Consider the following 26,142-nt stretch of genomic DNA (forward strand, 5'->3'; position numbering starts at 1 on the left):
CATGTTATTAGTACAATGTTTAAGTATAGAAGGATGTCACTCAAGTAGAGTTTGATATAAATAGAAAGGTTTTAAAGAGACTTCAATAAAATGTTGTTGGTTGGTTTTGAAACCCCTCTGACAGAACCTTTTCTCTCTCTCTCTCTCTCTCTCTCTCTCTCTCTCTCTCTCTCTCTCTCTCTCTCTCTCTCTCTCTCTCTCTCTCTCTCTCTCTCTCTCTCTCTCTCTCTCCTCTCTCTCTCTCTCTCTCTCTCTCTCTCTCTCTCCCTCTCCCTCTCCCTCCCTCTCCCTCTCCCTCTCCCTCTCAGAATGAGCTGGAGCCCATACCTAAGATGGATGAAGGAGTCAAAGACTACATCCCAAATGGCACCCTATTTCCCACATAGTGCACTACTTTTGAACAGTAGTATATAGGGAATAGGGTGCCATTTGGGATGCGTACCAAGTGACGATTGGGAGTGGACAGCTCCCATGTTTCTAATTTGTAGCTCGATCCCCAACCTGCCCACCACCCCCCACCCCAACACGATGTACAAAAGAAGTGATTTGTTTACTACACAGCACAGCCACCTCAACCACAACTACACAACAACATGTTTTGGTAGCGACGCCGTGATTCAGGGGCCTGCTGTGGACGGCAACAGACATGACCTCTTGATATTAACCCCGGACCTTTAACCTCCAACCCGTTGTCCATGTTAACTTTAACTCCACATGCCCCCCTGGACACCTAAATACAATTCAGTGTGTGTTCCCTGGCTTTTTACAGGCTTCTCTGCTTCCTTGCTGAACACACACCTTCTTATTTTTCCATTGACATTGGAGGGGGTCTTTTAGTTCAAGCTACAGAGATACAAAGTGAACTGGAAGCGCAACGTGTAGAGAAGAGCAGTTTTAAAGTGGAAGGAAGCTCCGAGAGTTTAGCTCCACACTAGAGTTTAAATGTCCCCCATTATATGACATAACTTCTTGTTTTCACTCCCTAACTTTCACCATGACCCACAGAAAGTAATTAATTCTAAACTGCAAGTTAACTGCAGAGGCTGACCTGTAAATGTGGCCCATTAGTGGTCAGAGTTTGTGTGTGATGTCATCCGTTTTTACCCTTTCCATGGAAGACGCAGTCAAGCACTCATTCGCCTGCCATCTGGGGTTGTTGCTACGGCGTCACCAAGGTGTTACCATGTCATTACCATGACGTCCATATGAGTCATGTCAGGCAGACAAGCAGTCCCTTACCATCAGCATCTTGCCCCCCCCCCCCCCCCCCCCACACCTCCCATTCACCTGAACTTCCCAAAGACACATTATACATCTCTGTTTTTTAGTTTGTTTGTTTCCCCCTCATATTTTTTTTAAGCATACTTATACATTACATATAATAATATATTTACATACATTACTCTTTGCTCTTTTTGGAAATCATAAACTTAAAAAAGTTTAGAAAAATAAAATAGTTTTATGGTGCCCTTTCTCTTGGTCTCGTCCGCCCAGCAAGGCTTGTCCCAGGGGAAAGCTATATCTCGCTCCGCCCCTAAAACTCCAGGCGCAGTGGTTTAGGCCGTTGTTATGGTGCTTGGCCAAAACATCTTCCATCCACTCTCCCCTTTTGAGCCTTGATAGAAGGGATCCTGACAATGTCCTCTCTTTTTGTATTTTTGTTGATTTCGTTTATCTTGTTTTTTTGTGTTCTTTCTTTATCCATGTTGTCATCCTTCTAGTTTTGGTTTTATTTACTAGAATAGAATAGAAAAACAAACAGGTCAATGTTAATGGATACTTTTTTTTCATATACTGTATACTTTTATATTTAATATTTTTTCAACAGCATATTTTTTCATATATTAAATTCCAAACAGGAGCACCTAAGACATTTAATATATTTTCAAATTATATGGACAGGTGTAAAGTCAATCACAATCACAATGAATACAAAAACAAACACAAAAATCAAATCAAATCAATACAACAATATAAAAACTATAAACATCAGTAAAATCAGTAATGTTTTAACTTGTTTAACATTAAAAAAAACATTGACGTTGAGATCATGAGTTAAGAGTGTGAATAAAAAATACATTACATTAACTGGGTGGTTCGAGCCCTGAATGCTGATTGGCTGACAGCAGTGGTGTATACCACGGGTATGACAAAACATGTATTTTTACTGCTCTAATTACGTTGGTAACCAGTTTATAATAGCAATAAGGCACCGCAGGGGTTTGTGGTATATGGCCAATATACCACGGCCAAGGGCTGTGTCCAGGTACTCCGCGATGCGTTGTGCCTAAGAACAGCCCCTTAGCCGTGGTATATTGGCCATATAGCACACCCCATCGTGCCTTATTGCTTAAATACCCTGTGTGTCATTAACCTGTAACAGGCTAGGAGTTACTACATGCCAGCAATGGAGCAATTGCAACTTTTTATGCTCACAATTTCTTGTAATTTTCATACAATTAAATGAATTAACAGTGGTAAGTACCTTTTAATTACCTGTACTTACAGTACATAGCAGGTACATTGTAATTAGAGGTTATACCCTATGGCTAGTAATGTTACATACTGTAGGTTATAGGTTACCACTAGGTAATGTAAAGTGCTGTCATAAAAGACAGTTTTAGAGTTTAGCAGCTAAGAGAGAGAGAGAGGAGAGAGAGAGAAAGAGAGAGAAATGGGGATAAACTGCATTAAATTCCTGGAGCGGGAGAGTGTTCTGCTGCACACAGCAGGGGTTCTGTTGACGGGCTATAGAACCCCTTCATTTCAGAGAGATGAGCCTCTGGTGTGTCGATCTTCAGAGGGAGAACACAGAGGCCGACTTTAATTTCAGCAGCACTTTGTAGTCCCTCACCCCCTCCTACTCCCTGCTCCTCCCGGTCCTCCTGAGAGAGGAACCCAGAAACCAGCACAGCTGTGCCATGGCCTCACCAATCAGCCCCAATAATGCCTCCCTCTTGTCTCCGGTAGTGGACGTTCCCCCGGCCTCACGTGGGAGGGCCCTTAAAGCCCTGCTCCACAAACAAACACAGGAATAAAGACAGCCTTCTGTAGAGGAAGGATGGAACAAAAGAGACAGGGAAGGCGGGATGGAGAGTGAAGAAGAAGAGAAAGAAGAAGAGCGGTGGTGTGAATCCCCCTGGTCGTTGTTGTGGTGAACGCTGCCGGGCCAAGTCTCTCTCTCTCTCTCTCTCTCTCTCTCTCTCGCTCCCCCGCCCTACCTCAGAGAGCAGCGCTGACAAACATATTAATCACCTCGGGCAAATAACTCCCAGAGAAGTTAATGCACTGAGAAGCCTTCGCCGCAGCCCCCCACCCCCTGCCTCTCCTCAGCTCGCCCCACCTGCCTGTGTGTGTGTGTGTGTGTGTGTGTGTGTGTGTGTCTGTGTGTGTCTGTGTGTGTGTGTGTGTGTCTGTGTGTGTGTGTCTGTGTGTGTGTGTCTGTTGTGTGTGTGTGTGTCTGTGTGTGTGCTTCAGTGAAGACTTGAGCTGAGAGCACCAGCTCATTCTCTCTTCCTTAAAGTGAGAGAATGAGAGAGAGAGAGAGAGAGAGAGAGAGAGAGGAAAGAGTGAGTAGAAGTGGTAGAGTCGGCTGAATCATCCGTCATGTTTCAAAAAGCAAAGCAGAATCACCTTGCGTTACTAATGGCATCAGCATCCTTGAAAGAATAGACAAACGTGAAGCCTGGGGGTGACTTGTTTTAAAGACAAAGTATATTGAGTTTGAGGATCAACAGTTAAATATGACATATTCATTTGATATAAACCTTTGATATCGGGCCGAGATGAATGAGAAACGTTCTCTTTTGTCCAGAGTAACAGTTACATACAGTACAGAGTATTGATAAAGTACAGTAGTGTAGCCTGATACAAGAAGGCTTCTGGGCATATCTGGAAAATACTAACTTTAAACACAGAACAGTAATAACACAGAAGTATAGTAAATACACTGTGACGATGACCACTTCACAGGTGAGTAGATATATAATACACATACAAAAGATCATTTGCAATACATGTGTACATAAACACAGTGTTTGGAGTTTTATTTTGCTTGTAGTTTTTGTAAAATATACTTTTTAAAGAAATCCCCTCACATGTAAAACTGCAACATAGTTTGTTTCAAACAGAACAAAGTCGCACAGACAAACAGTACCAGTAAAACGTTTGGACACACCCACTCATTCAAGGGCCTTGATGACATCTTTGCACACTCTTGGCATTCTCTCAACCAGCTTCACCTTGAATGCTTTTCCAACAGTCTTGAAGGAGTTCTAACATATGCTGAGCACTTGTTGGCTGCTTTTCCTTCACTCTGCGGTCCAACTCATCCCAAACCATCTTAATTGGGTTGAGGTAGGGTGATTGTGGAGGCCAGGTCATCTGATGCAGCACTCCATCACTCTCCTTCTTGGTCAAATGGCCCTTACACAGCCTGGAGGTGTGTTGGGTCATTGTCCTGTTGAAAAACAGATGATAGTCCTACTAAGCGCAAACCAGATGGGATGGCATATCACTGCAGAATGCTGTGGGAGCCATGCTGTTTAAGTGTGCCTTGAATTTGAAATAAATCACCAACATTGTCACCAGCAAAGCACCCCCACACCATCACACCTCCTCCTCCATGCTTCACGGTGGGAACCACACACAAGGAGATCATCCGTTCACCTACTCTGCGTCTCACAAAGACACGGCGGTTGGAACCAAAAATCTCAAAGGACCAAAGGACAAATTTCCACCAGTCTAATGTCCATTGCTCATCTTGGCCCAAGCAAGTCTCTTCTTCTTATTGGTGTCCTTTAGTAGTGGTTTCTTTGCAATAATTAGACCATGAAGGCCTGATTCACGCAGTCTCCTCTGAACAGTTGATGTTGAGATATGTCTGTTCTTGAACTCTGTGAGGTGCAATCTGATGTGCAGTTAATTGCCGATTTCTGAGGCTGATAACTCTAATGAACTTACCCTCTGCAGCAGAGGTAACTCTGTGTCTTCTTTTCCTGTGCCGGAGAGAGAGCCAGTTTCATCATAGCGTTTGATGGTTTTTGCGACTGCACTTGAAGAAATGTTCAAAGTTCTTGAAATTTTCCGGATTGACTGACCTTCACGTCTTAAAGTAATGATGGACTGTCATTTCTCTTTGCTTATTTGAGCTGTTCATAATATGGACTATCTTTTGTATACCACCCCTACCTTGTAACAACACAACTGACTGGCTCAAATGCATTAAGTTGGAAAGAAATCCCACAAATTAACTACTTTTAACAAGGCACACCTGTTAATTGAAATGCATTCCAGGTGACTACCTCATGAAGCTGGTTGAGAGAATGCCAAGAGTGTGCAACGCTGTCATCAAGGCATAGGGTGGCTACTTTGAAGAATCTCAAATATAAAATATATTTTGATTTGTTTTACACTTTTTTGGTTACGACTCTACATGATTCCATATGTGTTATTTCATAGTTTTGATGTCTTCACTATTATTCTACAATGTAGAACATTTTTTTAAATAAAGAAAAACCCTTGAATGAGTAGGTATGTCCAAACTTTTGACTGGTACTGTATATTGAAATGACTCAGCTCTCTGCATCTAGCTAGCTACACACAATGACAAATGAACATATCGAATGAATCAAACTAAAGAAGCATACTGGAGATTTCAGATTTCTCATTCCATGAACATCTGCACCTCAAGTCTGGCTTCTTATTCAAAGGATACGGCAATGAGAGGCCTACAGTCGAGTTTTGAAAAATTTGATCCCACATGGCTCCTTTGACGTTAGCATTGTGGCTCTTCATAATATCTACCAGAATACTGTCACCTGGTATTCCATTGAGAAACGCCATCTCTGTTACTTTACATGGGAGAGATAATGATGATTTACGATGCAAATAAACTTCCCAGCCAGAGAGAGTTATATCAATACAAACGGGGACCACTACCTCTGGTGGTGTATGGGCTATGGGCTATGGACATTGACTTGGGTCAGTGGAATGGAATTAAGGTATACATTAATGGATTGTTGTGGAAGAGGGAGAGATTAGCTGAGGGAGCCGATGGCAGCCATTTTGTGGCTGGCCCGTGGCCCGTGGTGCCATCTTACAAATGACTGCATTAACAGAGCCAATTAAAGTGGCAATCATTTAATGGTCGCCTACGCAGCCATGCGAGACCAGGCCTTTTATCACGTCAATCGGCCATAAGGCGGTAAGATTCAGTTAGAGCAGAGTTCTGCAATCTGGCCAGTGGACCGACTCAGCTCCGCTCTCCTCTCAATAAAACATGTCTCAATGTCTCCACTCAGCACTGACTGGGCCCTAGGAAGATATAAGATAACTTATGTCCTTTGAAAACAAATACACTGAATCGCCTAATTTAATAAAATATATCCATTTTAAGTTCATAGTGGTAAAAATAGTCTGGGAATATTTCGAACAAACAGTTAAAAACCAAAATATGGGAATTTGATATTTCGCCTTTTCATAAACTCTTGAAGAAGACATGTTTTCAGGGGTGGGGTTCCTCTCCTTCATCAGACATCAAGGTGCAGATGGGAGGGATGGGGGGAAAAGAGAAAAGAGAAAAGAGCAGCATTTTATAGAGCCACGTCCTTCTCTATCTCGCCTCTGCAGTCATACTACCCAGGATGCTTCTCCAAGCGCTCTTTGAGTTTTAGGAGCGTTGTAAAGACGTTTACGACAAAAAGCAACAAACAAAACAAATCAACATCAAATAAAAAAACACATACTGCTTGAACTCCTCTAGGTTATTTGGACACATTGTATAGACACGCAGAGTAGTATATCATGATAATACACTTCACATCTAGCCATAGACACATAGAATGACATGGTAAGCCATGGTTGCGTCTCAACCAGCACCCTATTCCTTATATAGTGCACTACTTTAGACAAGAACCCATAGGGAATAGGGTGCCATTTGGAAGCAAACCATCTCTCCCCTTCTGTAAAACTATCAACAAAAAAGGTGAAAGGCTTTTTTAAGTCATGTCCCCACTTTTTAACCCCTATAGGACATGATATACTTTTATAAAAGGAAGAACATTTTATTTTTCATTTTCTTTCTCAATTTTCTCAATCTAATAATAATAGATAATAGCAGTATAATCCATTTGATATACTAATAAATGCTATGCTATAACGCTTTTAATTCTGTAATAACACACAAGCAGTGTAAGATAATGATTATTGGAAAAAAGCACACCTTGTAGAAAAACAAACCAAGATAACTTTAACTGTGAAAGAAATGTGTAAAGTGCCATGGAAGAGGTTAGAAATATAGAATACAAGTAAACATACAGTATGCCACACTAGAATATTACTTACATGAAAATATAACAGCAACATCAGAGTATCCCACTACCACAGAACAGCTGTTTGTACATGTTAAGGTTATAGGTCTACTGAGAGTGGTCTAGAGCAGGGTTTTTGGATTGCCCCCCGGCAGAACCTTTTCTAGTTGAAAAACGTCCCTTGAGGAATCCCTCTGAAAAGGGTCTTCGAGGAACCCCATGTGCAATGGTTCAAACCAAAACCTTTTTGCGATGGGAGGGGTTAAATGTTGAACCTTTTAAAAAATATATTGTAGCGGTGGCAGCCTACGAGACAATTGGAGGCAAAATGGAGAACACCATCATGTTCGTGAGCGTCTACCCTTTCCATAGTGGGGTCATATTAGTTTGTAGCCCGAACGGTTCGGATGGTACAGACTGAAGTTGGCACATCGTCGGTACCAACTTCAGACGTGTCCCATGAGGATTGTGGGGGTCGTAGAACAAAACAGAGAACAACATCCTGTTTGTGAGAGTCCCATCTTTCATAAAGTTAGAAGACCAATTGTTTTTATGAGAAATGCGATTTTTGGTCTGACAAACAGAGTTGTAGCGCTGCCACTTTCCACCGCAGATGCAGAAGGCCAACATAGGTGGATGTTGTGGATTGAGACTGATATCTGTAGATTAAACTGACTGATTTTGATGGGGACTGAGACTGAAATCTGTAGATTAAACTGACTGATTTTGATGGGGACTGAGACTGAAATCTGTAGATTAAACTGACTGATTTTGATGGGGACTGAGACTGATATCTGTAGATTAAACTGACTGATTTTGATGGGGACTGAGACTGATATCTGTACTTAAAACTGACTGATTTTGATGGAGACTGAGACTGAAATCTGTAGATTAAACTGACTGATTTTGATGGGGACTGAGACTGAAATTTGTAGCTTAAACTGACTGATTTTGATGGGGACTGAGACTGATATCTGTACTTAAAACTGACTGATTTTGATGGAGACTGAGACTGAAATCTGTAGATTAAACTGACTGATTTTGATGGGGACTGAGACTGAAATTTGTAGATTAAACTGACTGATTTTGATGGAGACTGAGACTGATATCTGTAGATTAAACTGACTGATTTTGATGGGGACTGAGACTGAAATTTGTAGCTTAAACTGACTGATTTTGATGGGGACTGAGACTGATATCTGTAGCTTAAACTGACTGATTTTGATGGGGACTGAGACTGATATCTGTAGATTAAACTGACTGATTTTGATGGGGACTGAGACTGATATCTGTACTTAAAACTGACTGATTTTGATGGAGACTGAGACTGAAATCTGTAGATTAAACTGACTGATTTAGATGGAGACTGAGACTGAAATCTGTAGATTAAACTGACTGATTTTGATGGGGACTGAGACTGAAATTTGTAGATTAAACTGACTGATTTTGATGGGGACTGAGACTGATATCTGTAGATTAAACTGACTGATTTTGATGGGGACTGAGACTGAAATCTGTAGATTAAACTGACTGATTTTGATGGGGACTGAGACTGATATCTGTAGATTAAACTGACTGATTTTGATGGGGACTGAGACTGATATCTGTACTTAAAACTGACTGATTTTGATGGGGACTGAGACTGATATCTGTAGATTAAACTGACTGATTTTGATGGGGACTGAGACTGAAATTTGTAGCTTAAACTGACTGATTTTTGATGGGGACTGAGACTGATATCTGTAGATTAAACTGACTGATTTTGATGGGGACTGAGACTGATATCTGTAGATTAAACTGACTGATTTTGATGGGGACTGAGACTGAAATCTGTAGCTTAAACTGACTGATTTTGATGGGGACTGAGACTGATATCTGTAGATTAAACTGACTGATTTTGATGGAGACTGAGACTGATATCTGTAGATTAAACTGACTGATTTTGATGGGGACTGAGACTGATATCTGTACTTAAAACTGACTGATTTTGATGGAGACTGAGACTGAAATCTGTAGATTAAACTGACTGATTTAGATGGAGACTGAGACTGAAATCTGTAGATTAAACTGACTGATTTTGATGGGGACTGAGACTGAAATTTGTAGATTAAACTGACTGATTTTGATGGGGACTGAGACTGATATCTGTAGATTAAACTGACTGATTTTGATGGGGACTGAGACTGAAATCTGTAGATAAACTGACTGATTTTGATGGGGACTGAGACTGATATCTGTAGATTAAACTGACTGATTTTGATGGGGACTGAGACTGATATCTGTACTTAAACTGACTGATTTTGATGGGGACTGAGACTGATATCTGTAGATTAAACTGACTGATTTTGATGGGGACTGAGACTGAAATTTGTAGCTTAAACTGACTGATTTTGATGGGGACTGAGACTGATATCTGTAGATTAAACTGACTGATTTTGATGGGGACTGAGACTGATATCTGTAGATTAAACTGACTGATTTTGATGGGGACTGAGACTGAAATCTGTAGCTTAAACTGACTGATTTTGATGGGGACTGAGACTGATATCTGTAGATTAAACTGACTGATTTTGATGGAGACTGAGACTGATATCTGTAGATTAAACTGACTGATTTTGATGGGGACTGAGACTGATATCTGTAGATTAAACTGACTGATTTTGATGGGGACTGAGACTGAAATCTGTAGATTAAACTGACTGGTTTTGATGGGGACTGAGACTGAAATCTGTAGCTTAAACTGGCTGATTTTGATGGGGACTGAGACTGAAATCTGTAGATTAAACTGACTGATTTTGATGGGGACTGAGACTGACATCTGTAGCTTAAACTGATGGATTTTGATGAGACTGAGACTGAAATCTGTAGATTAAACTGACTGATTTTGATGGGGACTGAGACTGATATCTGTAGATTAAAACTGACTGATTTTGATGGGGACTGAGACTGATATCTGTAGATTAAACTGACTGATTTTGATGGGGACTGAGACTGAAATCTGTAGATTAAACTGACTGATTTGATGGGGACTGAGACTGAAATCTGTAGATTAAACTGACTGATTTTGATGGGGACTGAGACTGAAATTTGTAGTTTAAACTGACTGATTTTGATGGGGACTGAGACTGATATCTGTAGATTAAACTGACTGATTTTGATGGGGACTGAGACTGATATAGTAGCTTAAACTGACAGATTTTGATGGAGACTGAGACTGAAATTTGTAGCTTAAACTGACTGATTTTGATGGGGACTGAGACTGATATCTGTAGATTAAACTGACAGATTTTGATGGGGACTGAGACTGAAATTTGTAGCTAAAACTGACTGATTTTGATGGGGACTGAGACTGATATCTGTAGATTAAACTGACTGATTTTGATGGGGACTGAGACTGATATCTGTACTTAAAACTGACTGATTTTGATGGAGACTGAGACTGAAATTTGTAGCTTAAACTGACAGATTTGATGGGGACTGAGACTGAAATGTGTAGTTTAAACTGACTTATTTTGATGGGGACTGAGACTGATATCTTTAGATTAAACTGACGGATTTTGATGGGGACTGAGACTGATATCTGTAGCTTAAACTGACAGATTTTGATGGGGACTGATTTATCATGTAATTAGATTGACACAAGAGTCAAACTCTTAAATAATATTATAGGTTCCTCCAAGAACCCCTCAACTCACCGCAGGTGCAAATATGAAACATTGACTAGCAATGGTTCCTTGAGGAACTCCAGTGTTCCTCGAGTCACCATTAATTCTAAGAGTGATTGAAAATGTTGTATATAAATACTGAAATATTTTCGAGCCAAGCTTCTGAAAGACGTTTTGACGTTGAATCTGCCAAAGGTTAAGGTGTACCGTAATCTATTTAATATGAACAGATCAACAGCAATAAGACCTACACAACAACTGTGAACATTTGAAGCCCCCTCGGTTGCCCTTTGGGTTATGTAACAAGCCCCAGATATTGTACTAAGAAGACAGAAGCTCTAGTAATAACGGATAGATCAGATTCTGTACGGTACAATCTGAATCAAACAACAGCTAGGTATTAGGATGTGTACGGTCAGAGACAGAGATGTGCATGTTTGTTTATATGTTTTTCAAAATATATGACTCAATCCTTGAGGCTTGAGGATAAATTGGGTGATGGACAGTACAGTAAGCACAAAAGACAGCCAGACACATGTTCAGAATAATACAAAACTGAACATACAATACTTGGTCAACAATCAGGCTGGTTCCACCAGGCTAATAAAATACATCTATGAGAGAGGACTCGCGTGTATGAGAAGTGAATCCTAAGTGTGAAATTTAACAGAACCCCAAGGACATGGAGGTTAGAATTACATCTCTTCACTTTAAAAGGAGAAGAGAGGGAGAAGAGAGAGGTGGGAGAGTAGAGGAGATGCAGTTTATCCAATCCATATTTCACAATGGCCTTCTGATCATTGGGAACAGAAAGGGAGAATAAAGAGAGTCTGGAGAAATAGACAAAACAGCCATAGAGGTGTGTGTATGCCTGTGCTTGTGTGTGGTGGAGTCAGTCTGGTGTATCTTCAAATGAGATCAGTGCTTATTGACTGAGCTCTGTTATCGCTAATCTGTGGAGTAAATTGCCTCGGTAGCCGTTCCTCTATACAGTCTCCTTACTTCTCTCGCGGCCCGCCGCCACTGACTCCCTTCTTTACGATCCCATCACACAACGTGTGTGTGTGTGTGTGTGTGTGTGTGTGTCTGTGTGTGTGTGTGTGTGTGGGGGGGGGGGGGGGGGGGGGGGGGGTGAGAATGTCTGTGTGTAGATGATATGTACCTGTTTGTATGTATAAGTGTGCAGGTGTGTGTGTGTGAGGGGAACATATCAGTGTTGTAAGAGGTTGTGGACGAGGAGACGCTATTTAATTCTCACAAAGACCTGCTCTCTTTCTTTCTCTCTCCTCCTCTCTCTCTCTCTCTCTCCCCTTCTCTCTCCCCCCTCTCTCTCTCCCCCCCTCTCCCTCTCCCCTCTCTCTCTCTCTCTCTCTCTCTCTCCCCCCCTCTCTCTCCCCCTCTCTCCTCTCTCTCCCTCCCCCTCTCTCTCTCTCTCTCTCTCTCTCTCCCCCTCTCTCTCTCTCTCCCCCCTCTCCCCCTCCTCTCTCCCCCCTCTCTCTCCCCCTCTCTCCCCCCTCTCTCTCTCTCCCTCCCCCTCTCTCCCCATCTCCTCCCAGTCTCTCTCTCCCCCCTCTCTCTTGCCCCCCTCTCTCTCTTTCTCACTCTCTCCCCCCTCTCTCTCTCTCTCTCTCTCTCACCCCCCCTCTCTCTCTCTCCCCCTCTCTCTTGCCTCCCTCTCTCTCTTTCTCTCTTCCCCCTCTCTCTTGCCCCCCCCTCTCTCTCTCTCGCTCTCTCTCGCTCTCTCCCCCCTCGCTCTCTCCCCCTCTCTCTCTCCCTCTCTCTCTCACCCCCTCTTTCTCTACCCCCCACTCTCTCTCTCTCTCTTTCTCTCACCCCCTCTCTCTCTACCCCCCACTCTCTCTCTCTCAATCTCAAAGAAATTAAAGAAGAAGAACACAGTCTTAAATAGAGATAGAGATATGGAGAGAGAGAGATATGGAGAGAGACAGATATGGAGAGAGAGATATGGAGAGAGAGACAAAGAGAGAGATATGGAGAGAGAGAGAAGGAGAGAGAGATATGGAGAGAGACAAAGAGAGAGATATGGGAGAGAGAGATAGAGAGAGAGATATGGAGAGAGAGATATGAGGAGAGATTTGGAGAGAGCGATATGGAGAGAGAGACCAGAGAGAGAGATATGGAGAGAGAGACAAAGAAGAGATATGGAGAGAGAGACAAAGAGAGAGATATGGAGAGAGACAAAGAGAGAGATATGCAGAGAGAGATATATGGAGAGAGAGAAATATGGAGAGAGGATATGGAGAGAGAGAAATGGAGAGAGAGACAAAGAGATAGAGATATGGAGAGAGAGAGAAAGAGAGAGAGATATATGGAGAGAGACAAGGAAGAGAGATATGTGGAGAGAGATATGGAGAGAGATTTGGAAAGAGAGATATGGAGAGAGAGACAAAGAGAGAGAGACAAAGAGAGAGAGATATGGAGAGAGATATGGAGAGAGAGATATGGAGTGAGAGATATGGCGAGAGAGACAAAGAGAGAGAGATATGGAGAGAGATATGGAGAGAGAGACAAAGAGAGAGAGACAAAGAGAGAGAGATATGGAGAGAGGGACAAAGAGAGAGAGATATGGAGAGAGAGACAAAGAGAGAGATATGGAGAGAGCGATATGGAGAGAGAGACAAAGAGAGAGAGATATGGAGAGAGAGATATGGAGAGAGAGAGACATGGAGAGAGGGAGATATGGAGAGAGAGACAAAGTGAGAGAGAGACAATGAGAGAGAGAGATATGGAGAGAGAGACATGGAGAGAGAGAGACAAGAGAGAAAGATATGGCGAGAGAGACAAAGAGAGATAGCGATATGGAGAGAGAGACAAAGCGAGAGAGAGATATGGAGAGAGAGATAAAGAGAGAGAAATATGGAGAGAGAGACAAAGAAAGAGAGATGGAGAGAGACAAAAGAGAGAGATATATGGAGAGAGAGATATGGAGAGAGAGACAAAGAGAGAGGAAGATATGGAGAGGGAGATATGGAGAGAGAATATGGAGAGAGAGACAAAGAGAGATATGGAGAGAGAGATATGGAGAAAGAGACAAAGAGAGAGAGGCAAAGGGAGAGAGATATGGAGAGAGAGACAAAGAGAGAGAGATATGGAGAGAGAGATATGGAGAGAGAGACAAAGAGAGAGCGAGCGAGAGAGAGAAAGCGAGAGAAGTTTCACTCAATACCCTCACAGAGCTGAGCTTGGTCAGGTGTGTGAGGTGTAACATCACAAATCGTTCCCCATCCCAAACCTTTTCCCCCTTAACTGTCAGTAGATCCAAGATTGATGCTGGTAGATAGGGCTCAATCGATACCAGCTACATGGGAGTCTCTTACACTCCCCTCCCGCCTCCCACTTTATCTCAGTAAGACTGAACATCTTCTCCTATGGGAGTCCTAACATCCTTCCTAATGTCAGTCACAAATCTAAAAGCACCTACCTCCCTCTCTCTCTGGCCTCCCACCTATGCACCTAAAGGGTGTGTCCCAAATGTCACCCTATTCCCTTTCTAGTGCCATACTTTTGAACAGGGCCCATAGGGTCAAAAGGCTCAGTTCAATTGGGATGCACCCGAGGTCTCCGGTAATCAGACTGTCTATATGGGACAGTGTCTGGGACTGGAACACAGCATGCTACCATACAAGGTAACAACTCAATGGCCTAATCAATACAGTATGTGTGTCTATCTGCCTGTGCTCTTCTCTCTTCCATATCGTACAAGCCTATAGTGTAGATATTATTCCAGTAAAGAACACTAGCCAATCTCAGGGGACGAGACATGGTAGTCTCAACAACAACAGAGACACTTTGATCCATTAAAGCAGCAGTGCAGTCAACCACGTGATTTTCCACTTTAAATGTTTTTATATTTCAATTATACTCCACACTCTGAAATTGTGATGATAATAATGCCCTTTTGGTGTAAAAGCTGTTTGGAAATATAAATGCCTGGAATTTCAGCCTGTTCAGGTCAGGTTTTAGTCTAGAGGATCCTATCCGCCAATCAGGGCTGTGAATGTCAATATATTTACATTTGTATCAACACGCCCACATGATCAGACTGAGCAAAAGGAGGATCAGGTAAATAAATCATGAAAAATATATTTGGAGTTATTTTAATGAAATAAACACATACAGTGATTTATTAGACATACAGTGATGATTTAAAAATGACATTAGAAAGACTGCATGCAGGCTTTAAAAAACAAATGAGTGTGAAGAAGAGAGTTCAGGGCCCTTTCACTCCTCTTAAATCATATATCCATCATTTTAATTACACCACAAGTTTCCATCAACATTTCCCTTCAACATCCTCTTTGTTGAATAGTGTTAATTATTCATTTTGGCATGGTGAAAAATAATGACTTGAGATATTTAAGGACTCTTTCTGAAAAGAAAAACTGACCAATGAAAGAATGCACAGCAATATCAACATGATGTATTATTGCTTATTTTGTAGATACTGTAGCTTATTTGGTAGAGGAAAACGGAAACCATACAAAAGTGTCATTGTGTAAAAGAAACGCTGTGTTCCGCTTTAACAGAACATGATGTCATATTTCTGTATTGTAATTTCAGAAAATGTCCATAATATATCTGCAGTAATAGTGGAAAAAACAACATTTTTTCCACCTAAAAAAATATTTTTGGTGTATACAAATTGCATTGAAAATGCAGCCTTTCTATTTGACAACAAAATACGGTCTGGCTTCTGCTGGGAAGCCTCCCTCTCTTCCATCAGTGTCACTCAGAGGCGTGGTCATCTCCTTCTCGAGCACAACCAACAATGGCAGATTGGGGCAAGGGTCAAACATATATAAATCGTTCTGATTGCTGGTTGCAAAAAAATGTACGCTCAATTTCCGTTTGTGTGTGGAAACAATGTGTTGCAATTTGCCTAGCTTTCTCAAGGTGCAAGCAAAGTTAGAGTGCTGTACCTTTAAAGCCATTCTGTGGAGATGGGATACTTTCTGCCTCTGGCTCAGTGCCACAATCAATGCTCTCTCTCTGACACAATGCTGCTGCTGCCCAGGCCACACAGCAATGGCTGCCATAGCTCTCCCAAAGATGGTGGTTAAATAAGATAGTTTACTCAGGCCGTTAACCATTGAATTTTTTTTGTCAAGGTTCCTGTCTGTTTAAGTGGGCATCCCCTCTCTCCCGTGAGCATGCTTTCCTCCATAATATCTGGCATGCTCAAGCGAGAACGGGTACAGCTGGCTCTGGTCTACTTAGTGTCCCCTCCCCACTCACCCCACCTGCCCTGTCTGATCCGCTCGACCAACATTTTTTTGCCAGTGTGATGTCTCGCTCTGGGGCATCGCCTCCGTGGGTGGGGGCGATAAGTAGGCCAGAGTGGCCCTGCCCCTATCAGAAGAAATTAGCAAGTCGAGTGTCTTGCTTTCTCTTCTGTCTCTGGCTCTCCTCCACTCCACTACCATACATCACTTCCTCCTGCGCAGAGTTCTACAATACTACTTCCTGTCAGCCATTTTGTTGCAGCTCAAACTCCTCTTGATATATAATACAAGCCATTTAACAGATGCTTTTATCCAAAGCAACTTACAGTCATGAGTGCATACATTTCTTTACAAATGGGTGGTCACAGGAATCAAACCCACTATCCTGAGGTTGCAAGCACCATAATCTATCAACTGAGCTAGAGACAACCACCCAGCTGAGTGAGTTTCTGTTTCTCTCATTAGCCTAAGAAGTCTCAGGTCTACAAACTAAAGGCTTGTTATTATGGGTCTGTTCTGTAGGCTTTGGGTCCAGCCAATACCCTTAAGGGAATGAAATAGGCCGGCTGTACCATTTACTTACTTAATAAAACGCAGTTTGAAATTTGTTGCTTAAACTGGAATTGCTGACCATTAGCGGGCTTAATGTATATTGGGAAAATGACTAATTGAAACAATAAGGGTACAGAAAATGGGTTGGAATTAAAACCCGCAATCACAGACACATCCCACAGGAGCCGAGTTTGAGAGCACACACTTAAAGAGAGGAAAATACAGCGGCAGCATTTTTCTGTTTGTTGGTGAATTCCCTCTGTATGACTCACATTATACAGAGACAGCAAACCGCACCAGGAAATACTATTGTCAATGAGAAAGTGTTCAATTAATGACAATATTTTAACATTTATTGAAGAGAGAGAAAAGTGAGAGACCTACATGTATTCCCTCATCTCCAATTTCTCTCTCTCTCTCACTATGTGCTTTCTTACATTCAATAAACCATCAATCTCAACCCAGAGAAATACAGGAAATTCAAAACAGCATCATTTACAATACAGCGATGAAAGACAATGCATATGGTCAAATAAAAGTCTTAAAATGAGACATCAATTTGAGAGATTCTTGACCAGGGGTTCGTGTGTTTTTGGAGCTGGAAGTGTTTTGTTCTAGTTTTTGTTTTCCAATAGGAAGTATGAGTTGAGTTTGATAGTTGTTTTTGTTTTCCAATAGGAAGTACGAGTTGAGTTTGATAGTTGTTTTTGTTTTCCAATAGGAAGTATGAGTTGAGTTTGATAGTTGTTTTTGTTTTCCAATAGGAAGTATGAGCTGAGTTTGATAGTTGTTTTTGTTTTCCAATAGAAAGTATGAGTTGAGTTTGATAGTTGTTTTTGTTTTCCAATAGGAAGTATGAGTTGAGTTTGATAGTTGTTTTTGTTTTCCAATAGGAAGTATGAGTTGAGTTTGATAGTTGTTTTTGTTTTCCAATAGGAAGTATGAGCTGAGTTTGATAGTTGTTTTTGTTTTCCAATAGGAAGTATGAGTTGAGTTTGATAGTTGTTTTTGTTTTCCAATAGGAAGTATGAGTTGAGTTTGATAGTTGTTTTTGTTTTCCAATAGGAAGTATGAGCTGAGTTTGATAGTTGTTTTTGTTTTCCAATAGAAAGTATGAGTTGAGTTTGATAGTTGTTTTTGTTTCCCACCAGGAAGTATGAGTTTAGTTTGATAGTTGTTTTTGTTTGTTTGTTAGTTTGTTTTGCTGGGGGGCAGAAGGAGGGAGGCGTTTGTCCCTCTCTCTCTCTCTAGTAGGGAGTGAAGCGACTGCAACCTCCTCTGTATAGGCTAGCCTGCAACATCAAAGATGAAAAAAGCTCCAATCAGTATTCAGTATAGGAAGCTTGGTTTATAGAATATTATATTGGCTTCTGTTTCCTTTTTCCCCTCAAAACTTTCTTCCCTTTTTACTTTTTTTATTTTGTTGCAAAGGTTGGAGTGTTGGTGGAAATTGAGAGGAGTACTGGAGACGTTAATGTGTTTGTGTGCGTGCGTGCGTGCGTGTGAATGTGGCGTTATGTTTGTGTGCGTGCGTATGAATGTGGCGTTATGTTTGTGAGAAAGGAATGGAAGGAGTTGAAAAGTGATTGGTTGTAAGATTCTTACTAAGCAGTGACTAAATTCTCTAAAGTTTGACTCTTCAATCAAAACTAGAAACTTCAATCAAAACTACAAATTCTAAATAGGTCATTGAATCAGATATACAGTAGCTAATTCTCTTTCATGTCCAGATCACGATTTATACACAACATGCACCCCTTACTCTGCCTCCCTCTCTCTGCCCCTGCCCCTCTCTCTGTCCCCGCCCCTCTCTCTGCCCCCCTGCCTCCTTGCCTACCCTCCTCTACCCCTCTCCCGCTCCTCTGCCGCCACCCCTCTCTCTGCCCCCAAGCAGGTTATACAAGTATCCTAGTACAGACATGGTTGCCTAAATCTGTCCCGCTGCCCAGAGCCCCTCATTAAAAGTGGCATAGATGATTATCTGCCTCTCCTATCTTCTCCTCTCATATCTTCTCCAGCCCAACTGCAGAGGAAAGCAGCTAGCTCTGCTCTTACCTCCCTGGACCTCATTAACAAGACTCTTAACCCAGGAACTACTCATCAAACATCATTAGATATGATGAAATATTTATCTCCTTCTCAGTCTCGCTCTCTCTTTTAGTAAATGTTTGTTCTTGTTCAGTGATTCTACAAGATGGCATTTAGCCATCTTGTCACTTGTTGTTCCGCCTTAGTGTTTGGCCCAGATTGATACTGTACCCCACCCTCTTCTATTCCCATTCAGCCTATCCATCTTTCTCCTAACATTCTGTGGTTTTTACTGTAGTGGTGTATGGATAACAGTTTGGTTTGTTTGGGCGTGGTGGTGGTAAAACATCTGCAGTGTACGTACGGAAAAAGGGAGGAACATTTTGAGAAAAAAGAGAAGAAAGGGAATAAGGGAATAAAAAAATACAGGCCACAGTTTTAATTAAGTAAATGAATAGGAAAAAAATGAGTCGAATAATTAATGAAAGCTTTTAGCTAGCAGCTGCACGAGGGGGGGGGGGGGGGGGGGGGGGGGGGGGGTCGCTCGGTAAGGGAGAAGGGGGAAGAACGGGGGGGGGGGGTGCGCTTTCCGGCATCTCGCGCGTGTCTGCACACAACACCCTGCACATCTGTCTAAGGCAAGACCTCTCATCCAATCAGCTTCTCCAACAGAGCTAAGGGGAACTGGGTGTCATTTTTCTTCTCTCTTAATATTTTCTTCTTTCTTCCTTTAATCTCTCATGGCACGCCACTGCATGCACTTAATGGTCGTTCATCTCTGGAGGAAGTCCTTATCCACACCCGGGAACGAAAACAAATGGCTTTTTATTTTATTTTCTCTTTTTTTTGGGGGGGGGGGCTCTCTTTTTTATCTGCAAGATATTTTTTCATCTTTGATGTTAGCTGCAAAAGCTAGCTAAAAACAAACATTAACCAATTGACTATTTCTTCCTGTGGAAATTTGGGAGACTCCACTGATAGTGGAGGATGTACAGGTCTCATTTCAATTTCAAGCAAAAAGATTCAGGCCAATTAAAATTGAAAGGGGTTAGAGAATAAGACAACAATGTGTCTGGTTCATTTACTGAAGTGGCAACAAGTCAGCTTTAAATCTCACATTGAAAAATCACAATTCAATTCTCCTCACAAGTGTCCATTCTATTTTCATTTATATGAATCTGTACATAATGAATATATTACATTTATCATACATTGTAGTTATATCATGTATCTTTAAAAGAGCCCAAACACTTTCTATAGCGCTCGGACTACTAGTCTGCATCTCAAATGCACCCTATCCTCTATAGAGTGCACTACTTTTGATCAGGGCCAATATGGAATAGGGTGCCATTCTGGATAACGCCTTAGTATTAAATATGAATACGTTCTAGTAAGCAGTGGTCAAAGTAGCAGAAGAGGACAGAGGACTCACCATAGTACCCACACTGTACGTGGCCGCAGGACCAATCGTGTGGTGATATGGGTCTGCTGTTGCATAGACTCTCCCGTAACTGTATGGGAGAGAGGAGAGAGGGGAGAGAGAGACCACACCCTTGTCTTACAACGTGTCTTAGCTTAAGTGTGTTCAGGATTCATTTTTATCAATTACATAACTTTTATCGTGTTAGACAAAATCAGATATTCATTCAAATTCAGTATTGGGAATTGTTTCTCCTAACGGACCTAACCTCAAATAGGAATCATCTGCACTTCCGGTTTGATTGAATAACGTCCCTTAAGAGTTTTGATAACAGATAAGTAGTGTCAAACCGGTCCACAATGAGACACTAACGCTCTGGGTCGTCGATTTTAACTGGGGTCCGGAGACTAGATCTATAATCATTTCCCCTCTCAGTCACGTTACAGACAGCCCTATGGGATGGAAATGCAATCGATGTCTCGCTATAAATGTACGTCGTAAAGGTGAGAGTGTGTGATTGCAATGATTTGTTTTACCCGTTTCAATTTATGAGAAAGAGGAGGGAGTGTTTTATCTTCTGATGGAGGGAGGGAGGGAGGGATGGGTGGAGGGAGGGAGGGGAGGAGGGATAGAAGGATGGGTGGAGGGAAGGAGGGGTGGCGGGAGGAGTGAAGGGAGGGAGGGGTGAGAAGAGGGAGGGATGGGAGGAGGGAGGGAGGGAGCGATGGGAGGGAGGGAGGGAGGGGAGGATGGATAGAAGGATGGGTGGAGGGAGGGAGGGGTGAAGGGAGGGAGGAGTGAGAAGAGGGAGGAAGGGAGGGATGGGAGGAGGGAGGGAGGGAGGGAGCGATGGGAGGGAGGGAGGGGAGGAGGGATAGAAGGATGGGTGGAGGGAAGGAGGGAGGGAAGGGGAGGAGGGATAGAAGGATGGGTGGAGGGAGGGAGGATGGGTGGAGGGAAAAGGGGAGGGGTGAGAAGAGGGAGGAAGGGAGGGATGGGAGGAGGGAGGGATGGGAGGAGGGATAGAGGGAGGGAGGGAGGGATGGGTGGAGAGATGGGAGGAGGGAGGGAGGGAGGGAGGGAGGGAGGGAGGGAGGGAGGGAGGGAGGGTAGAGGGTAGTAATGAATGTAAAACCAGTTAGATAGACAGAGGGAGGAGACAGAGAAAAGGAGTTATGTATGAGGAAGAAAGAGGGATAGAGGGAGATGAAAAGTAAAAAAGGGTGATAGATGTAGAAAAATTTGACCCGAGACTAGAGGACAGAGTATATGAAGCAGAAAGATAGCAGAAAGAGGGGGATATTGGCAGAGAAATAGACAAATACAGGGTCCAATTGAGAGGAAGAGATAGAGTGAGGTTGATAGAAAGAAAATGGAAGCAAGAGAGAGTGACTAGAAAGAAAAAAAGAGAGAGAAATAGACCGTCTGGTCTAGGGTCATCCCTGCCCTTTTCCTGTTCTCAGCTCCTGTCTCTGAAGGCTTATTCCCTGTCTATTCACCAGCACTAGCTCGGAACTAATCCCACCATCCCTACCTCCCTCCCTCCCTCCTTTCATCCCTCTATCCCTCTCTCTCTCTCTGAGACGGGACAAGCCGGGCCGCGTCAACCACTTTATTTATTCCTCTCCTCTACATCCCTCTCTCTAGTCCCTTGTTTGTTTGCTCTCCTCCAAAAACGAGAGATGCCAGTGGAGGTCTGGAGGGCAAAGATAAGGCCCTGTAGGGGTTGGCCTATCAGAGAGAAGAGGAGAAAAGAGGGATGGCAGATAGGAGGGATGAAATGGGGGATGAAAGGAGGGATGGAGCAGAGGTGCAGGGAGGTAATAATGGCATGGTGGGAAAATGAAATGTTGGAGCATGACATAGTTGCAAAGAAGTGCAGAGAAGAGATGAAAGAAAGGAGAGGTAGATGAATGGGAGGAAGAAAGGTAGGTGGTCAATATGTAGGGGAAGAGATGTGAATAGATGGATGGATGAAGAAGGAGGGGTGGAAATAGATGAAAAGGAATCCACGCCATGTTACTACACTAAAAAAACGTTGGTTGTTTGGTTGACCCAACTGCTGGGTTAGAGGCATTGGGTCACTTAGTTGGGTTGTTTCCTTTAAAAACTACTGGGTTATTGGAGCTGGGTTATTGGTGCAGGGTTATTGGTGCTGGGTTATTGGTGCAGGGTTATTGGTGCTGGGTTATTGGTGCAGGGTTATTGGTGCTGGGTTATTGGTGCTGGGTTATTGATGCTGGGTTATTGGTGCAGGGTTATTGGTGCTGGGTTATTGGTGCTGGGTTATTGATGCAGGGTTATTGATGCTGGGTTATTGGTGCTGGGTTATTGGTGCTGGGTTATTGGTGCTGGGTTGTTGATGCTGGGTTATTGATGCTGGGTTATTGATGCTGGGTTATTGGTGCTGGGTTATTGATGCTGGGTTATTGGTGCTGGGTTATTGATGCTGGGTTATTGATGCTGGGTTACTGATGCTGGGTTATTGGTGCTGGGTTATTGATGCTGGGTTATTGGTGCTGGGTTATTGATGCTGGGTTATTGATGCTGGGTTATTGATGCTGGGTTATTGGTGCTGGTTATTGGTGCTGGTTATTGGTGCTGGGTTATTGATGCTGGGTTATTGGTGCTGGGTTATTGGTGCTAGGTTATTGATGCTGGGTTATTGATGCTGGGTTAATGATGCTGGGTTATTGGTGCTGGGTTATTGATGCTGGGTTATTGATGCTTATTGATGCTGGGTTATTGATGCTGGGTTAATGATGCTGGGTTATTGGTGCTGGGTTATTGATGCTGGGTTATTGATGCTTATTGATGCTGGGTTATTGATGCTGGGTTATTGATGCTGGGTTAATGATGCTGGGTTATTGGTGCTGGGTTATTGGTGCTGGGTTATTGATGCTTATTGATGCTGGGTTATTGATGCTGGGTTATTGACATATGATCCAGCGGGTCAGATCAGAAGACTGGAGTTGTAGTTTAGTAGGGGCGTGGCATTCAGATTATTTTTGACCACCTGTTAAGAGTAAATGTCATTCTTGGTCATCTGTTCTGTTGTATAGTTTCCACATGTTACGGTTGAACATTGACATTTCTTTAAATTCAATGAGGCTTACAGAAGTGTATTTTATTTATTTAACTAGACAAGTCAGTTAAGAACAAATTCTTATTTACAGTGACTGCCTACTTGTAAAGCCCCCCCGGCCAAGCCCTCCCCTAACTTGGACAACACTTGGCCAATTGTGTGCCGCCTGAAGGGACTCCTGATCATGGCAGGTTGTGATACAGCCCAGGATCGAACCCGGGTCTGTACCGCTGTGCCACTCGTGAACCCGAGTTCCCTTAACACCTATGTAAATCCTATTGTTTGGACACAATAAGGTGGTTTACCTCATTATAATTTGCAATAAAGAGTGCTATAATTTGTAATAAATTATAATATTACAGAAACATTTGCAGTATGTAAACTTAAGATAATGAACAGGAATTACATTTACTCTTACTTGGTGGCCAATTAGATCTAGTTGAAAGCCACACCCCTAATAAGCTAAGGATTACATTTTAAAAAAATACCCAGAGTTCAACCCAGCATGAGAGCAAAAAATACCCAACTGATGGTTAAGTCTATCCATGCTTGGGTACTCCCAACAACCCAATTTGTTGGGTTATTCACGCAACTCAACTGGTGGGTTCAAAATAAACCAATATTTACCCAGCGCTGAGTTACTAAAGAACCCAAATGGGGTTGTTTTTAACCCAGCATTTTAGAGCGTAGTAAAGAGGTAATGTTACCACTATGCCAGCTGTCATGTCCTTTCTGTTGACATTCACCACTCAAGAACATAGCAGCTGATTGGCTGTGGAGACTTAAGCAGACAGGACATGGCTATGTGTTTGTGTGAAAGAGCTCCCTGGGGAAGCAGAGGCAACAATTCTCTCAGTTCCACACTGATCCACTGCCTCTAAGCCCTCTTAGCCAACAATAAATAACACTCCACCCCTCAGTGAACTGACTGACTCACTTTAAATCACAAGAGCTTAAAAAAGAAGAGAAAGAAAATAAGAAGAGAGAGAACAGAAAGAGAGATGAGAAGATGACACAGAAAAACATACAGGCAGCAAAAAAGAGATCAGTCAGAGGGAGAAAAATAGAGAAATAAATGATTGACAGAGCAAGAGAGAAAAAAGAGAGGGCGATTAGAAGGAGAGAATGAAATAACTCTAGCAGAGAGAGAGATACAGCCAGCCCTTCACCTGCTCTGCTCCTCTGTTCATAATTCCCCTGCGTTGTCTGATAAATCTAACATTATCTGTGGCCTACAGGCTCCCGATGCCACCGTCCTTTATCAGGCCTGACACGCTCAATCTCCCCTAGACTAGTTCTCCCAACGCCCTCACACAACCCTCCCAACCCATGGAGGAGAGCTCCGAGACTGGGTTGACTGAGACTGGCGGCTGGATCGCCCTGGAGGGTCAGTGGCTGAATCTAACAACACAAGGGTCCGGGTGAATCACTAACAACACCTACCCCACCACGGCCCACAACCCAGGGAGTAGAGCTCCGTGCCTGGGTAGACTGAGACCGGAGGCTTGGCCCTCTGGAGGGTAAGTGGCTGGAAGTTTGAGGTTAGTGGGGCAGTGTGTGTGTGTTACCTGTCGCTGTATGCGGTTGCAGCTGTGGCTGCTGGCTGGGCGTATCTGTATGCTGCATAACCTCCCTGTGAAGAAGACAGGAAGAAGACACGCTGTTACTGATAATACACAGAGGTTGCGTGCCAAATGGCACCTTGTTCCCTATATAATGCGGTGCACTACTGCTGACCAGGACCAATAGGACCCTGGTCAAAAGTAGTGCACTACATACGGAATTGTGTGCCAATAGGGATGTACACAAAATAACAGTCATTGACTGAATAAGGTGTAATTTTCTTCCATTAATAAACCCTCTAACACAACAATCAGCGTAGTGCTACAATACTGCAAATACATTTATGAGAGAGAGGGAGAAAAAAAATGCCAGTGCAGCAATTATTGTGAATGAATGGAGAGGGATGGGCCATGTTTGTGTGTGTGTGTGTGTATCGCCATGGCGATTAACGAGGGTGTAATTAATGTGTGGGGCGGGCGAGAGGCTTATGGAGCAGAGCCAGAGGGAGCTGTTTCTGTGTTCAACAATGGAGAGGGGACAATGTGTGTCTGTGTGTGAGCATGTGTGTGTGTGTGTGTGTGTGTGTGTGTGTGTGTATTTGATGACTTAGAGCCACAGCCCGGGGCCCATTCATATTACCTGTACAAGCTGACATGACACCTGACATACAGGCTAATTGACCATTCAACAGCCCGTGTTCCAATTACAGGAACATCAACTGCAATACTGTTGAACTGCAGTTATACTAGCAAACAAACTCAGACACTGGCTTACATGCAAACACACACACACACACACACACACACACACACACACACACACACACACACACACACACACACACACACACACACACACACACACACACAGACAAACATACACAAACACTTCTCCAAAGAATCAGACATAATTTACAAACGAAGCATTTGTGTTTAGTGAGTCCACCAGATCAGAGGCAGAAGGGATGACCAGGGATGTTCTCTTAATAACTGTGGGATTTGGCCCATTTTCTTGTCCTACTAAGCATTCAAAATGTAACAAGTACTTGTGGGTGTCAGGGAAAATGTGTGGAGTAAAAGGTACATTATTTTCTTTAGGAATGTAGTGAAGTAAAAGTTGTCCAAAATATAAAACTAAAGTAAAGTACAGATACCCCAAAAAACTACTTAAGTAGTACTTTAAAGTAATTTGACTTAAGTACTTTACACCACTCGATGCCCAGAAGGGTTTAAATTCACCAGTCAGGCGGCTTGGCAGATAAGGAAAGGGCCCTATC

At 42.7% G+C, this 26,142-nt stretch overlaps 1 protein-coding gene across 24 annotated transcripts in view; it reads right to left on the reverse strand.

Moving 5' to 3' along the window:
- Positions 1-1,412: 1,412 nt before the first annotated feature.
- LOC110502777 (RNA binding protein fox-1 homolog 3) overlaps positions 1,413-26,142 on the reverse strand; it is a 756,098-nt gene continuing 731,368 nt past the window's right edge. For 13 of the 24 annotated variants that reach the window (XR_016491078.1, XM_036960469.2, XM_090217296.1 and 10 more), the window contains 3 exons: positions 24,872-24,936; positions 20,231-20,309; positions 1,648-1,736 (listed from right to left, as the gene is read on the reverse strand). Coding sequence is in view for 23 of the 24 variants with exons in the window: in XM_036960469.2 (XP_036816364.1) it covers positions 1,734-1,736; positions 20,231-20,309; positions 24,872-24,936 (147 nt within the window). In the remaining variant the exon portion in view is untranslated. Of the gene's footprint in view, positions 1,737-17,892; positions 18,063-20,230; positions 20,310-24,871; positions 24,937-26,142 lie in introns of those variants that run through there. The other 11 variants (XM_036960464.2, XM_036960465.2, XM_090217295.1 and 8 more) reach the window with 2 other exon arrangements.

Source organism: Oncorhynchus mykiss, chromosome 23 (genome assembly GCF_057628025.1).
Source record: "Oncorhynchus mykiss isolate SJ-2025 chromosome 23, ASM5762802v1, whole genome shotgun sequence".
NCBI classification, from domain to species: Eukaryota; Metazoa; Chordata; class Actinopteri; order Salmoniformes; family Salmonidae; genus Oncorhynchus; species Oncorhynchus mykiss.